Source organism: Heloderma suspectum, chromosome 10 (genome assembly GCF_057233095.1).
Source record: "Heloderma suspectum isolate Gila_16-S chromosome 10, 16-S_ref, whole genome shotgun sequence".
Taxonomy (NCBI): Eukaryota; Metazoa; Chordata; class Lepidosauria; order Squamata; family Helodermatidae; genus Heloderma; species Heloderma suspectum.
In genome coordinates this window covers 5,159,113-5,174,024 of record NC_139467.1, presented here as the reverse complement: position 1 = coordinate 5,174,024, position 14,912 = coordinate 5,159,113, and the positions used below count along the sequence as shown (strand labels likewise).

The following is a 14,912-nucleotide window of genomic DNA, read 5'->3' as shown; positions in this document are numbered from 1 at the left end:
TGGAGCTGTGTAAAACTAATGTTGGGTCATTTCACAGCCACAATGGGGCAGTGGAGCCTGCCTGAAGTGAATCTGTTCCCTGATATTTCTCCCAGTTAAGCAAGCCTGCATTTATCAGGGCTCTCATTAAGTTTGGTAAATCCTGCTACTCCAGAAATTGGCAGTGGTGCTCTGGCGGAGGCTGTTAGGCCTGCTGTCTCCCCAGTTTCATTAGCCATGGCCAGAGGGCATTTGCTACTTGGCGGAGGTCATATTTGCAAGGCTGTTCTCTTATCTTCCCTGTTACTGAGTCCAAAATAACCTCCAGCCCTTTGGTTCTGTTGCTACAGCCACTAATGGAGAATATAATAACCCTGCAGCACTTGAAGGTGTGTTCTTTGTATCACTCTTAACTACCTTCTAGTTCAGAAAAGCAAAGTGACTAAAGGATGTGGGTTTTTTCCACTCTTCTTGAATGTATGAATGCATTTTTCAGGCCTGTGTCACTCTGTGTGTATAAGTTCTATATTTATTCATCTGGACTGATAATCCTGTTCCACTCTTTAAATACTCTTAGAAAGAGAGGAGGCAAAATCCCCTCTGCCATTCTTTTAACCATTCTGGCTGGTATGAATAGAAAGGTGGTTAACATTTAAGACTCTATTAATCCACAGGCAGTCTGCAGACCAGGGCACAGCTGGACTGCCTGGCATGTCCAACAGGCCCATCTAGTTTCTGCCTCATTTCCTCCACCTCCATTGTCTCTGTCCTTGGCTTCCCACCCCCTTGTGGTTGTGGGGAATTCTGGGAGTTGTAGTCCAACAGATGTGGAGGGCAGCAGGTTGGGGAAAGCTGGTTTATTTCTAGACTGCCGTTCTGAAGCCAAATGAGATGCTTTACAAAAAGATACACATGCATAGCTTAAGGCAATAGCCCTGCAGTTGGGGTGAAGGGATAGCCTGCCCCCCAACTAACCCTGAATCTGTTCAGTGCCTGTGTTGACTCTTGTATATCACTGCTTCAGAGAATATAGGATGTGCCTATATACAAGCATTTGGAGGGCATGTGCTCTTGGTTGGGTGCCAGAGTGTTCTGGGAAATGTACAGTTCCCTTGTGGTTGTGAGCAGGCCTTGCTAACCATGTGTGGTGTTGTCTCTGTGTCTTGCAGAGTGAGCCACAACAGCAGAACCAATCTGATGACGAGCGAGAACCTCTCCATTTGCTTCTGGCCCACCTTGATGAGGCCTGACTTCAGCACCATGGATGCGCTCACTGCCACGCGCATTTATCAGACAATCATAGAACTCTTCATTCAGCAATGTCCTTTCTTTTTCTATAATCGGCCCATAATTGAGCCCCCCGGTGCCACGCCCAGCTCTCCCTCTGCCCTTCCTGCCAGCACGCCTTTCCTGTCCTCCACACCTGTGATGGTCCAGCCATCCCCTCCACAGACTCCTCCTCCCTCACCACAGTCTCCTCTCCAAACCCTTCTTCCACCCCAGCTTCAAGCTGAGCAGCACACACTGTGAACCTTGGCACAGGAAGAAATAGAGGTCTGCTTCTGTTCTCACTTGCAGAACCAAGACTGGAGACTCAGCCCCAGAATCTCTTGGCTCGTGCTCTCTCTCTCTCTCTCTCTCTCTCTCTCTCTCTCTCTCTCTCATTCTCTCCCCCCGCCATGCTCTGTTGCAAACTTCAACTGTGCTAAGCAGTGGCCTGATAGAGCAGCGACACATTGGAGCATCAGACACGTGTGAAGCCTTGGTTCTGCCTCAGTGCCTGGCACAGAAGGGCCTGCTGGGTCAAGGACAACGTTGGACATTCCTCTGAGCAGGAGAGATCTGGACCTCTCTTTCAATGCTGAATCTGTTCGGTCAGGATCAGTTCTGACCTAAGCAAACCTGTAGAACTCATGTGAGCACTACCAAGTTTAGCTGGGTGGGGCTTAGACCAGTGGCTTCGGATGAGTGTTTGCAAATCTCTCCTGTCCCTTCTCCTCTTTAGCGCATGCATGAACAGAGAGGATCTGCTAGAGTCTGACAGGAGAGCCCTTTCCCCAAACACATTCCATGAGCTACAGCCAAGGCCTGTCCTGCAGTGCTGGACATCTCACCCATTTTGGGGGACCATAATTTCAGCTTAGACCAATTTGCACTATCTCAGCATAGCTGCTCAGAAGGTCTGGACCAACATGTCTGAAAGAAAGGCTTTTTATGTTTGGCAAGGCTGGAGTGTAACTTTCTCTTGACTTTTTAAATAACAGCCAGTCATAAAGTGGGAAGTAAGTCCCCCTGAAACAAACCAAACAAGAAATACTAGAAAAATGGAACATTTCCACCGTCTGCTGGTTGGGTTGTTTTTAATCTGTCAAAACAGTGTGGGACAACAGCTCCTTTTTACTTGTGCAGAGAATTTGTATATGGCAGAGGTTCCCTGGCAGGGTAGGGTGGGGGCAGCCCAGGTTTGGTCTGGCTGGTTCTGCTGTCTCATTTGACAAATCATTGCATATCTCTCACCACCCTCCCTCCCTGTCTCCCCAGCAGAATATTGGGGTTAGCACTTAACAGAGGAGAGAAGAGAATGTGTGTGCATTTTGCAAACACAAATGTTTTGCTGACTGTTTTGGGGCTTGGTTAATTTAGAACACTATGTTGACAGAAACACTGTTGTTAATCTGTGTGTGTGTGTGTGTGTGTGTGTATGGGAATGGGAATGGAAGCAAGTATGACTAGAACCATGACTTTAAAAAAACATTGCCAGTGGAAATATGTTCAAACGTAAAACATGATGCAGGAAAGAAATTGAGGGAAGCGCAAGACTATAATTCCCCCCCTCCCCCAAACAACCCCTGAGTTGGAAGTGGTGAGCCAGGAGAAAAGCACCACTGGAGTTGTTTTGAAAGACCCCTGTTACCATGTCACTGCGGTCATCTGGAATAGATGAGTAAATTGTGGTTTTGGAGATCCAGAACCCAGCTGGAAATATCTGTTAAAGATACATACGCGCTCATGAAGGCCTTGTGTTTCCTACCACTTCTACTCAAATCTGTAAGTGGCCTGATGGGCACTGACCCTGGATCTAGTATCTCCTTGGGTTGTTCAGTGCTTGAATTTCTGCTGTTCACTGGTAAGATGGAAAGTGGCTTGGGGAGTGGCTGCATGTCATGGGAGGGCAGGATGGGGACTAACGTTGATGGCAGGCTCTTAAAGCCTTTGAGCAAAACTTAAAGTGCAAGGATTAGCTGCCTTGCTAGCACCACTGGAAATGAGAAGTGTGTCACAAACGCAGTTCATAGACCTTCTTTACTTGCTGCTACTGAGATGCTTATACTCACTCTCCTCCCCTTCTGTTTTCATGCTATGTGTGTATGTATACATGCAGATGTATATGCCCTGGCTCCACTGTTTGGTGCTTGCTTGCACAGTGCACTTGTCTCTTACCCTTTGCCTGCACTTGAAGCCACTGTATGTACACATCACCCTTATACCTCTGGTCTTTCCCCTTTTTTTCCTAGCTAGGGTTGGGTGTTGCAGCGTACCTGGCTTCTCCACTATGTGGCCTGTGTTTGTTTCTTTGCACCTTGCGTGGGGCTCTGGTGCAGGAAAGAGCTAGAAGTGAACCACTAGGGATAAGCAGTTCTTCATTCATGTGCAGGCACCATTTAAGTGAATGGTGGTTGTATATAAGCAGTGCCTGGTAAACTGTTCTGTGTGTGTGTGTGGGGGGGGGGGGGGGAGAGAGAGAGATAGAGAGAGAGAGGCCGGATGTGGTATACTTGTTTTCATTAACAGGGCAGTTTTAACTGGAGTTTCCACGGTACCACTGGGAGGACACAAGGGAACAATCCCTATGCCATCCTTTCTGTCTCTTCGCACTTTAAAACAGAATCTGTGGTTTATTGCTATTTTTAGCATTTCAAGGATGTTTATGTTTAAATTCGGCATGAGGGGGAAAGAGGGGAGAAACTCCAATTCTTTCCAAAATAAAACTCCTCCTTCGATCTGCTCCTTTCTGGCATACAGAGCCCAGTCTTCAGCAAACTGACTCTCTCTCCTATAAATAAGCTGAATTATGTACTCCTTATTTTAGAGCCACATTTAAAGTTGTATCTGTGTCAGGATTGTGTGCTTGAAAGCATCCCTTGCAAGCATTCCTCCCAGGTTTTTATGTTCTCATGCGTTAAAAGATGAAGTTTTTGTGTAAATAATGGAATCGGGGGGGGGGGGGCATTGTTTTAGACTGTTAAAAGGAAAGCAGAATATCCCACCTCCGTTTAATTATGCATGTGTAACAGTAAAGGAAAAAAAAAATCACAGGGAAGAGGATGATAAGGGGGCCAGAAAAGTTCCCCTCTGAACTTCCACCTGACAAAGATGAGGGACACTTCATCTGTGTGTAGTTGTGGTCTTGGGCTGATGACCATTTTTTGCTTGTTTTTTGCCACAAATAACATAGGTTGAGAGTATTGTTTTCCACCTGGGATAGGTGACTTCTGTTGTGTATTCAAGGTGTGTTTCTGTGCCTTCTCTTAAGGGTCTGATGCTAAACATCTCCCTCTAAAAGACCTCTTACTAACACCTGTTTGGATTTAGGGCAGTCATCCTTGCTAGTCTATATCTTGGAGATGTTCGATCAATGTGGAACTCTCTTTCAATTTGCCTGTTTTCTGCTGCACCTTGAATCCTCCTCCATAACCTAATTATTGCCTGCTTGTGGGCATTTGAACAAGGCATTTGCTGAAGGTTAGTTTCCACTGCTGCTGCTATGTTGTGGAGACACTGAGCTGTGTGTACATGCATGCACACGCACCCCACTCTGAGAACAAAACTTTGAGGGGTGGGCAGGGAGCATTGCTGCATGCTGGTTGGTTCTCTTCAGTTGCCAATCTGTGGCCTTGTGATTCTGGCCTCAGCTGCTGTGCTTGAAGTGGGGAGGTGTACCGTAGGAAGAGTTGTGCTTCTACCTGATCCTTCCTAGGTTTCCAGGTGCACTGCACTGAGAGTCTGCTCTGTGTGTAGAATGGAGAAAATGTACCTCATATATTCTTCAGAATATCACAGCGGTTCTATAAGATTTACTCTTCCAAATTCCACTTGGGACTCCTGTAATCTTACAAGTCTGCTGGAGAAGTAAGGTTGGTAACCCAGCCTAGTGGAAGTGGTATACAGTGCAGAACCAAGAGGCCTTTTTTTTAAGTTCTCAATAAATAAGTCCTTGGGAAGGACCAGACCAGACCATCTTTACAAACCTACCTGTATTATACTCTGGAGCTATGTGCATGGAACAGCAACAAATTAGCGCAAGATTTGCCACACTGCATGCCGGACATGTTCCATAGGCTTTTTGGATATTCAGCCCTTGATTGGGCCAATCAGGTTACTACATGACATCCAAACCAGGCACTATAGGTTAATCATGGGTTAAACAACCCACAGTTAACTACTAATTGTAGGTTAACTGTGGGTTTAACCCATGATTAACTTGTAGTGCCTGGGTTCGGACATCATGAAGCAACCCCCTATTGGTGGTTGAATATTCAAAATGGCCATGGCATGTACTTAGCATGTGCTGCAGTAAATCATGGGTTGTTTAATTAACCCACAGTTTGCCACTGTTATGTGCAAACCAAGTCAGAACCATTTCTTCTTTTGAGATGACTTCTAGTACCCACTTAACTGGGCTTAATGTCTTCTCTCCATGGGGAAAATAAACTACCTAAGTTTTTTGGGTTACAAGAGGCTCTTTTGAGACTAGTTATTCTTGCTAAAGAATTTGATACTTTAACACTGCCCCCCCTAAGCAGCAGTATCCCTTTGCACCCACACCAGTGCCCCTCTTCACAATCTGTACCAGCTTCATATCATTTGCATGCAGCACAAATATTCCTGGCTTTTCCACAGCTGAGATGGGTGATTGGACAATTGTATGGACTTTGGGATATCATAGGCTGTGGAAAGGGGGTTCACTGAAGAACAAGGAGCTCATAAAGGCACCTGGTCCAGCCTGGCTAAACCCTGGCTTCCTCTGATGACCTTCTGCTGGAGGCTGCAAAATGCTTCCCCTTCAATTGGCCAAATGACATATTTTGAACCTTTGGAAGTGGCAGAATCCTTGTGTGTATTTACATAGATTGGACAGTTTCTCTCAAGCATTTTCACAGAAGCCCACAGGGACCTGCCTTGGTAGTCCAAAACGTTGGTGCTAAAAGTTACTGTACTGCATCTTTTTTTTTCCCCTTGAGAGAATTGCTGGGCTTTGTTATTCTGTGATGGTTTTAAGTGGAAAACACAGCAAATGTGTATGACTGACTGTCATTTTTAAATATACTAAACCGATTTGCTCCTGTGGTTGAATATGACAAACATTTCAAGGCTCTGAATGCTGGCTCTGCTTCCTGTAGCAAGCAACCTGTTTCTTAGCAGCATCATAATTTATTAGGTAACTTACACATGTAATTTTTTAAAAAGTTCTCTAAAAGGAAAGTTTTTAATTGCTTGGATTTAATTGTCTGGATCATTTGTCCTTAACTTTGCTGACTCAGCAGCAGCTGTTCAAAGTCTGACTTAGCATTTTTTTTGTACATCTGGTTTTTGTTTCTCCTTGTCCATTTGTCGCCTAACCAGTGGGATGTGCTTTGGTCCATAGGTGAATTAGTGACCACCAGCAGCCCATAAGGCAGTCTCCCCCAGCCTGATGCTCTGCAAATACGTTGGACTACAACTGGCTGTCTGGGAGGTTGCTGGGAGTTGTAGTCCAACACATCTGGAGGGCACCAGGTTGGGGAAATCTGCCATAGGGTATTTCATTCTGTCTAAACTGCAGCTCCGGTTAGTCTTCTGTAGAGGTTCAAGGGAGGGGAGGAACTTTTCCCCTCACTGCCTGTGTAATAGGTCCTAGTTTAACTGTTAGGTTTACCCCCTCTTTTTGTGTGTGTGTTAAATTGAAATACAATAGAAATACTGGATTTTAAATGTAGTTTGAGGCAGGACATAAGTTATTGTTTAAATAAAAGATACTTTCTCCCTGTGTACATTTAAAAAAAACCCATCTATTTCTCAAATTGTATGGGAATAAAACTTGTCCTAAAATGTTGGATTTAGTTCTGCACTCGGCTTATCCCCCCCCCCCCAGGTACTCATATTTTCACGTGTAAAATAATCTCTATATATGTTGAATTAACTTTTTTTTTTTTTATTGAAGAGGAAGAAATATTAATGGTCATAAAAATGTGTTAGTAGTTCCAGCTAAGTGTGAGCCCAAAACACTCTTCACGGAAACAAACAAAAAACTGAAAGATCTGTATGTAAAGAAAACTATAATGGTTATTTCTCTGTATTTTAGGAGCCTAACAACATCCTTTAGTTATTGGTGATAGAATACGTTTCCTTTTTATGCTTCTTTTAAGGACATTTTTAACAATTTGTGGTTCTCTCCCCCACCCCTGGCCAATCCAATTAGTGCATGATAATGTTGAAAGCTCTGGGCAAACAAAAAAAAAGCCCCTTTTCTGCTGAGTTGAAAAGAAAAAAAAATCATGTATTTGCTACAGAGTATTGTATGTGTCTCAATGGGAATGGTGTACAAACTTAAAGGCCTTATGTGATATGTATCATAGTTAATAAATCAATCTTGTACAAAAAAAAAGATATTCCCTCCAAACCCACCCATGCGGCTGTTTTCTACTCACTCAACACACACACACTCACTCACACACACCCTCTCTTTGTTATGCTTCTGTTTCTTTGTCTCCTCTAGAGAAAAATTTGCTAGCTGCAGGCTGTCTTACAGCCCAGTAGGGGAACCTTAGCATTGCAGAGGGGTTTAGAAGAACTGAGCCCAGGGAACGGTTTGAGATCTGCAAAGGGGAAACAGTCCTAGCTGAGGGAGCAGGGTGCTTTGTTTTCCTTCCTTTTATCCCACCCAATTTATTGTGGGGACAAGGGAGCAATAGAACCCTCACCTAATCTAACTTCTCTACTGAAGTCAGCTCCTTCATCTGTTAACAAGCGTCTGTGTGTTATAGGAGGTCAGATAAGATTGACTAAAATGCACTACAGATAAAGGTGCAGAAGATGGTCAATCCTAGTCTTTTACACCAAGACAAAATTCATCACTAATCAGCGTCCTACTGCGTGGTTGAAGCCACTGTCTGTCTAGAAATCACCCAGATAGCTTTGGCCATTGGGTGGTATAGAAATGCAATAAACAGAGTGAAAAAGATGCCATATGGCCAGCAACGCCTCCTGTTGTAGCTCAAGTGACAGATAATGCATAGCCTATTTGTTCATCCATCTTGAGTGACTACTGTCATCCTGAAACCAAACCCATTTTTTTCTACTCAAAAGGAAGTGAGTGGTGCAAATACTAAATTTGTTGGTTTAAGCAGCCTGGGATGCACCAGCAAGAAGCTATTTCAGGGCTGGCCCCTGGACATGCAGCCATTTTCACTTAGCGAGAAGAGTGGTGCAAGCAATGCCCAATATAATACCGTTTTGTTGACCTTTGTTCTTATGTGTAGAAGGAAAATATGCAGGAGGGGATGCTGGTTTTCTGAAACCACAGTTTAGCTCATCTCAGCAGGTCCAACACACAAGAGCACTGGACCTGCTTTTGCTTAACCTGCACTACATTTTTTATACCTGTAGAAGATCCTAATGCAAAAGGCTCTTGAAAACCACCTGCCCTTTGTTACTACAGCTGTAACTATCAAAGAGGGTTTTTTTCACATTAGAATTTGGGTAATTCTCATTACTGTAAATTGTTCTACAATGCTGGATTGGGGCTGGCTTTTCCCCTCCTCGCCCCCTCCTCCCAAGAACTCCATAATCCCAGTAGTCCTATTTTGAGCTCTGCAGATCCAGACAACTTTCCATGTGTAAGGTTCAGATGTTGCAGATTACCTGGATTTTATGAGGTTGGGCGCTTCCTGTGAACATTCACCAGCGACAGTTCATCTGCTGAGTGCTGCAGGCTGCCTTGTGTTTTCATCACCCTTGTAAGTGTTCAGTAAGGCCCTTGCTGCCCCCTAGCGTAGATTACTATACCTGACCCCCAAATCAATTATTGGTCTCTAGATTGCTGTGTTTGGTCCCAGTAGCTAGGACTAATCGAGCCTGGTGGCGTTTTATGCAATTTGCTGTGTTCCACAAAACGCTTATGTCATACTTGGTAAATGCCAGTACGGTTGTTGGAAAACCTGACCCTGTCGTTGGGATGTGAATGCATATTTATTTATTACATTTCTGTACTGCCTGATAGCCAAAAGTGGCTGGGCGGTTCACAACAATTAAAACCATAAAATATAAGATACAATATAAAAGTTTAAAACTGTAGTATAAAATCAAAATAAAACTTAGCAGCAATGCACGCTTTAAGATACAGTGAGGGAGCAATCCTATGGCCACGAGACACTGTGTAGAGGGCCATAGGATCCCCCCACGTCCGCGCTGCTTCCGAGGCAGTGTAGAGAAGCCCCATCCTCTGCGCTCAGAGGAGGACTGTGGAGCAACTGAAAAGGGGCATGGGGGGGGGGAGTGGAGCTGTGTGTACGACACATTGTCATACAGCAGCCTCCTCTCCCTGTCACCCCCCCCCCCCCCGCAGCTAGACAGCTGAAAATGGCTGTCTAGTGGAAAATAGCAGGGCAGGAGAGGCTTGGAGAGTACGATCCCCCCCACCCACCTCTCCTGCCTTGCTTTTGATAAGCGGTTGCCTATGAGTTCAGAGGCGGCCGCCTATCTTGATAGCATTGCGCCCTAAGATTTAAAACAAACTGAATAACTAAAATGCCTTGGAAAATAAGGTCTTCACCTGGCGCTGGAAAGAGTGCGTCATAGGCACCAGGTGAGGTGTTGCATGTTTTTGATTCTGTCATTTCCTACCAGCACTATTCTATTCCTACCAGTGAAGCACAACCTGAATGTGCTTCACTGTGTTAGGCTGTAAGCTCAGCCCCAATTAGACTGATGAGGCTGTCTTCCTTGCTGCAATTATTAATCCTCTGAGCAAGCTCCTATAAGTCCTTCAGTTTACCACCTTGAAAATGTGCCTAATTTTTCAGTATTGAGGGAAAAACCCAGTTTATTTGGTTAACATTTTAACAACAGTCAATACATGACAGGACCTTTGTCCATGTTGTGCCCAGAGCAGGGTGCCCCCTATTCCCCTTCTAGCTGCTCTACGTTGTGGCTAATTTGGATACGTGTTCTACTGCAAGCCCCTTCCTCTTTCTGCCCGTACCTGCCCCAAGAGAGCCTGTTCCTCCCAGCTCATAGATTTGATTGATAAAGGGCACCTTCAAAAAGAAAAGGAAAAAAGGCAAAGCTTTAGCTTGATAAGAGTTGCACTAAGTAATTAGGGAAGTTTGCAGCCTGCATCTCCCTCTGCAACCTCAGTGTCAATGAGGCTGGCTGTGATACCTTTGCCCCAGTCACCAAATAAAGGATGCAGCTTTGCATTTAGCAGCTGAAGCCTGTTGTCCTTGTTGCTGTTGTTGTTATGGCTGCTGAAATAATAGTTGTGTGGTTTGTGCAAGGGCAGTTGCCTAATTATCACGTTATGCACATGTATCAAGAACTCAACAGAGGTGCTTTTTTGAGATATGGAAGAAATATTAAGTTAAAAATTACCATTTAATAAATAAAAGCTAACAGGTTACATTTATATCCTGCCCTTCCTCCAAAGAGCTCATTTTATTCTCACAGCAACTCTGTGAGGTACATTTAAGGCAGAGAGGTATCAAGCATCATAGCTGAGTAGAGATTTGAATCTGAATCTTCCTAGCCATACCCCAATACTTTAACCACTACACCACACTGCTTTTCAGGCTCATAGTCTAAGGCTCATTAATCTTGGATTTAGGGTGGCCTTTTTCTTTTTTACAATCATTTTATTTCTATTTACAACATTTATATACCACTCTGCATCTAAACAGATTCTGGAGTGGTGAAAAAAAATAAAACAATAGTTTTTTAAAAACAAAACAAAAACAATACCAGTAAACACCATGGCTGGTCAATTAGGAAACGCTTGTTGAAATAAAATGTCTTCAGCAGGCATTGGGAACAAAACAATGTTGGTGCCTGCCTGACATCCAGAGCCAGGGAGTTCCACAGAGTGGGAGCCACCAGCCAGAAGGCTCTCTTCTGGATAGATTCCAGCTAGGCCGTAGGTCCATGTGGGACTGCCATAAGCACCTCACCCGGTGACCTCAATGACTGGTCAGGTTGGTAAGGGAGAAAGTGCTCTCTCAAGTATCCCACAATAACCCAATGGAACCAAAATAGCCTCAAAATTGAATGTGTCTTTAATTTGCAGATTCACTGAATGATTAAATGTAATATATGTGATTATTGCCTCTCTCTGTATTTCATCTTAGTTACAGTAATGTATAGAGACTAGGGAGTTGTGCCAAAGGCTTGATGAAAAAGGGTTGCGGTATGGACTTGAAGGAAGGAAGAGAAGAAGCATCACGCAGGTGTTCCAGGAGACCTGTCCAGACACTAAGGCGCAGCAAAGGGTAGATTCATCTGATGAAGCAGGAGACCTTCAGACAGTGGAGGCTGGTGGACCTGAAGGAATGTGTCAACAGGGCAGGGCTGTATCAGGACATGTGCAGAGAGAGAAGGGGGTCCAGGCCGTGGTGGGCCTTGAAAGTAAGGGCAATGGGCTTGTGCAGCATCTGGGAGCGGAGAAGAAGCCAGTGCTGGGATTCAAAGAGGGCCGTTGTGTGATCAGAGCGACGATGAGAGCTGGGTTATTTTGGCAACACAATGCCGGGCAGAGGTAAGGGTAGCAAGGTGTGGCACTGGAAGGCTGGAGAGGAGAAAGTTGGAAGAGTTGGCCAGGGTGCTGACCACCGTTTTCCTAGATCAAGTAAATTGTGTGGACTTAATTGTGCAGTGCCACCTTTCCACATGGTGCTTTATAGCAGAAGAAAGGAAGAACTGATAGGCCCTTGCTCCAAGGGGCTTAGAATCTCACATTTGACAGTGGTGGGAGGACAGAGAAAGAGAGGCCAAGGTACTAGGGATGTATATGTCATGACTGCTTTGTCATGATCAATGAATGGCCGGTCTTGAGACACCCCCCCCCCCCCCGCTGTAATCTTTCCCTTTGAGAATCTGAGATCATCCACAAAATTCTGGACATCTCTCTGGCAAACTGTGCGTCCGTCCCTCTTGCCCTACATCGGAGAAGCAAACCCTTTCCCTAGATTCGCCATGCTGGGTGGGCATGATGGCAGTTGTAGTCCAACACACTGGGAGGGCACCAGGTTGGAGAGGTTGCTTTAAAGACTTCAGTACAAATATTTTAGAACCCAGCAGGTGGCAGCACCGTCCCATATTCTCTTCTCTGTACCTGGTAGGGATGGCGGATAATTTCTCCCCGAATCTTCGGGGGGCCGAGCGCCAACGCATTCGGCCCCCTGAAATCGGCGGTGAAATTCTCTGCCCCCCCCCGGGATGGGACTTACCTTTGGCGAATGTCCCTCCCGGTGGCGGTTCGGCGGCGGTTCGTCGCAGGCAGGGGCGGCGGCCGGTCCGGCTGCCGCCGCTGCCATTGCAAAAAAAAAAAAACTAAAGTAAAAAAAAAAACACCTGTGCATAGGCTACGTAACGATTTACGTAGCCTATCACGGCTAGATTTCCATAGCGTGCCCTTATTTTCGCCGTAGTCTACGTAAGTCTACGTACTACGAGAGCCAGTGTGGTGTAGTGGCTAGAGTGCTGGACTGGGAGTCGGGAGAACCGGGTTCTAGTCCCCACTCGGCCATGGAAGCTCACTGGGTGACTTTGGGCCAGTCACAGACTCTCAGCCCAACCTACCTCACAGGGTTGTTGTTGTGAGGATAAAATGGAGGAAGGAGGAGGATCATGTACACTGCCTTGAGTTCCTTGGAGGAAAAAAGGCAGGATATAAATGCAATCAATCAATCAATCAATCTTTACGTAGACTAGACATGCCAAAATAAGGAACGCAAATGGCGGCGCCCATGGGCCGCCACCATTTGCGTACGCGCTTTCCCCCCCCCAAAGTCAGCCGTGATAGGCTACGTGACGATTTACGTAGCTTATCACGGCTGACTTTGGAAATCTAGCCGTGATAGGCTACGTAAATCATCACGTAGCCTATCACGGGGTCTTTTTTTTTTTTACTTTTTGTTTTGCGGCCGGGGAGACAGGGCGCTTCTCCCCGGCCTGAATTTCGTCCGGGCGAGGCAGGAAGCCTCCCCCCTGGCCTGAATTTCGGCCAGGCGAGGCGGGAAGCCTCCCCTCCTTCACCTGAACTTCGGGGGGAAAAGCGAAGTGCCTCCCCCCCCACCGCGAAGCCAAGCTGTGAAAAGGTAAGTGACTTTCGTACATCCCTAGTACCTGGGCCCATTTCAGTAAAAGTCATTCAGACTGTCTTCTGCCAGGGGACCACTTATAGACACCCCCCTGTCTTTTCCACAGCCTAATTTAGGAGGAGGAAGCCTTTTTGTTGTCTAGTGCTGTTATTACGCTATTAGGAGTCAAACCCTCACTGATCTGCTGAAAATCACCAGGACATCTATCACTAGAGTCTGATCTGCCTTAGAATCATAGAATAGTAAGGTTGGAGGGGGCCTACAAGGCCATCGAGTCCAACCCCCTGCTCAGTGCAGGAATCCAAGTCAGAGCATCCCTGACAGGTGGCTGTCCAGATTCGTTTTGAATGCCTCCAGTGTGGGAGAGCCCACCACCTCCCCAGGTAATTGGTTCCATTGTCTCATTGCTCTTACAGTCAGGAAGTTTTTCCTGATGTTCAGCCGGAATCTGGCTTCCTGACACTTGAGCCCATTCTTCCGTGTCCTGCACTCTGGGATGATCGAGAAGAGATCCTGGCCTTCCTCTCTGTGACAACCTTTCAAGGACTTGAAGAGCGCTATCATATCTCCCCTCAGTCTTCTGAAGGCTGAACATGCCCAGTTCTTTCAGTCTCTCCTCACAGGGCTTTGTTTCCAGTCCCCTGATCATCCTTGTTGCCCTCCTCTGAATCCTCTCCAGCTTGTCTGCATCCTTCCTAAAGTGTGGTGCCCAGAACTGGACACAGTACTCCAGATGCAGCCTACCCAGTGCTGAGTAGAGTGGAACTAGTACTTCCCAGGATTTGAAAGCTATGCTTCTATTAATGCAGCCCAAAATAGCATCTGCCTTTTTTGCAGCCTTCTGCCTGCCCTGTCCTAGCACCCAATATGCCCCTTCAGCTGAGCAAGTGATTGATTTGGGGGTGTACAAGTTGTCTTTCAGGGGAATTTGCCTGCCAGACCTGACAATGTCCTTGACAAACCTCCCAAGAAGCATCTGAAGCATACTCGCATCTCCATAATGCGCTTTGGAAACTGCTGGTCTGTTGAGAAAGGAGAGTGAGTAGGAGGGAGCTTTTTGAACCACAGCCCCCTGCCCCAAGGCGATGAGCAATGTGTCAAAACAGAAGGCAGAGTGAACAGAATCAAAATATAGTAACACCACAATGAGTTGAGAGTTGTGGGCACGGCAGGAGCAGCAAGATCAGACGATACTGCTACTGTCTTGACAAGAAAGCTTCAAGGATGGAAGGACAATCTTTACTGGACGGCGGAAGAGGCAGGCAGGCAGCCGAGTGTGCTTCATGCGGCAGAGAGTTCCACAGCCTCAGCGGCCCTGTCCTGCAGGTACACCCTCTTCTAGACAGTGGAGGCTGGTGGCTCCAATGTCAGTGGGTTAGTGAATCTGCTTCAGGTTTCAGTCAGAACCATTCAGCACTCTTAAGGAGCTATCCTTTAGAGTTCTGTCTGGTTCTGACTGAAACCTGGAGCAGATCTATTTATTTATTAAATTTCTTAATCACCCATTTGGCCAGTCACCCGGCCACTCTGGGTGATGTACAATAGTACAATTTAAAACAGTAAAATTACACAAACATTATTTTA

At 45.9% G+C, this 14,912-nt stretch overlaps 1 protein-coding gene across 1 annotated transcript in view; it reads left to right on the top strand.

The window, feature by feature from the left end:
- Nucleotides 1-9,603, top strand: part of ARHGAP35 (Rho GTPase activating protein 35) — a 111,030-nt gene extending 101,427 nt beyond the window's left edge. The window contains exon 7 of the mRNA XM_084814762.1: nt 1,149-9,603. Coding sequence (XP_084670888.1) covers nt 1,149-1,509 — 361 coding nt within the window. The 3' untranslated portion in view covers nt 1,510-9,603. The remainder of the gene's footprint in view (nt 1-1,148) is intronic.
- The last annotated feature ends 5,309 nt before the right edge of the window (nt 9,604-14,912 follow it).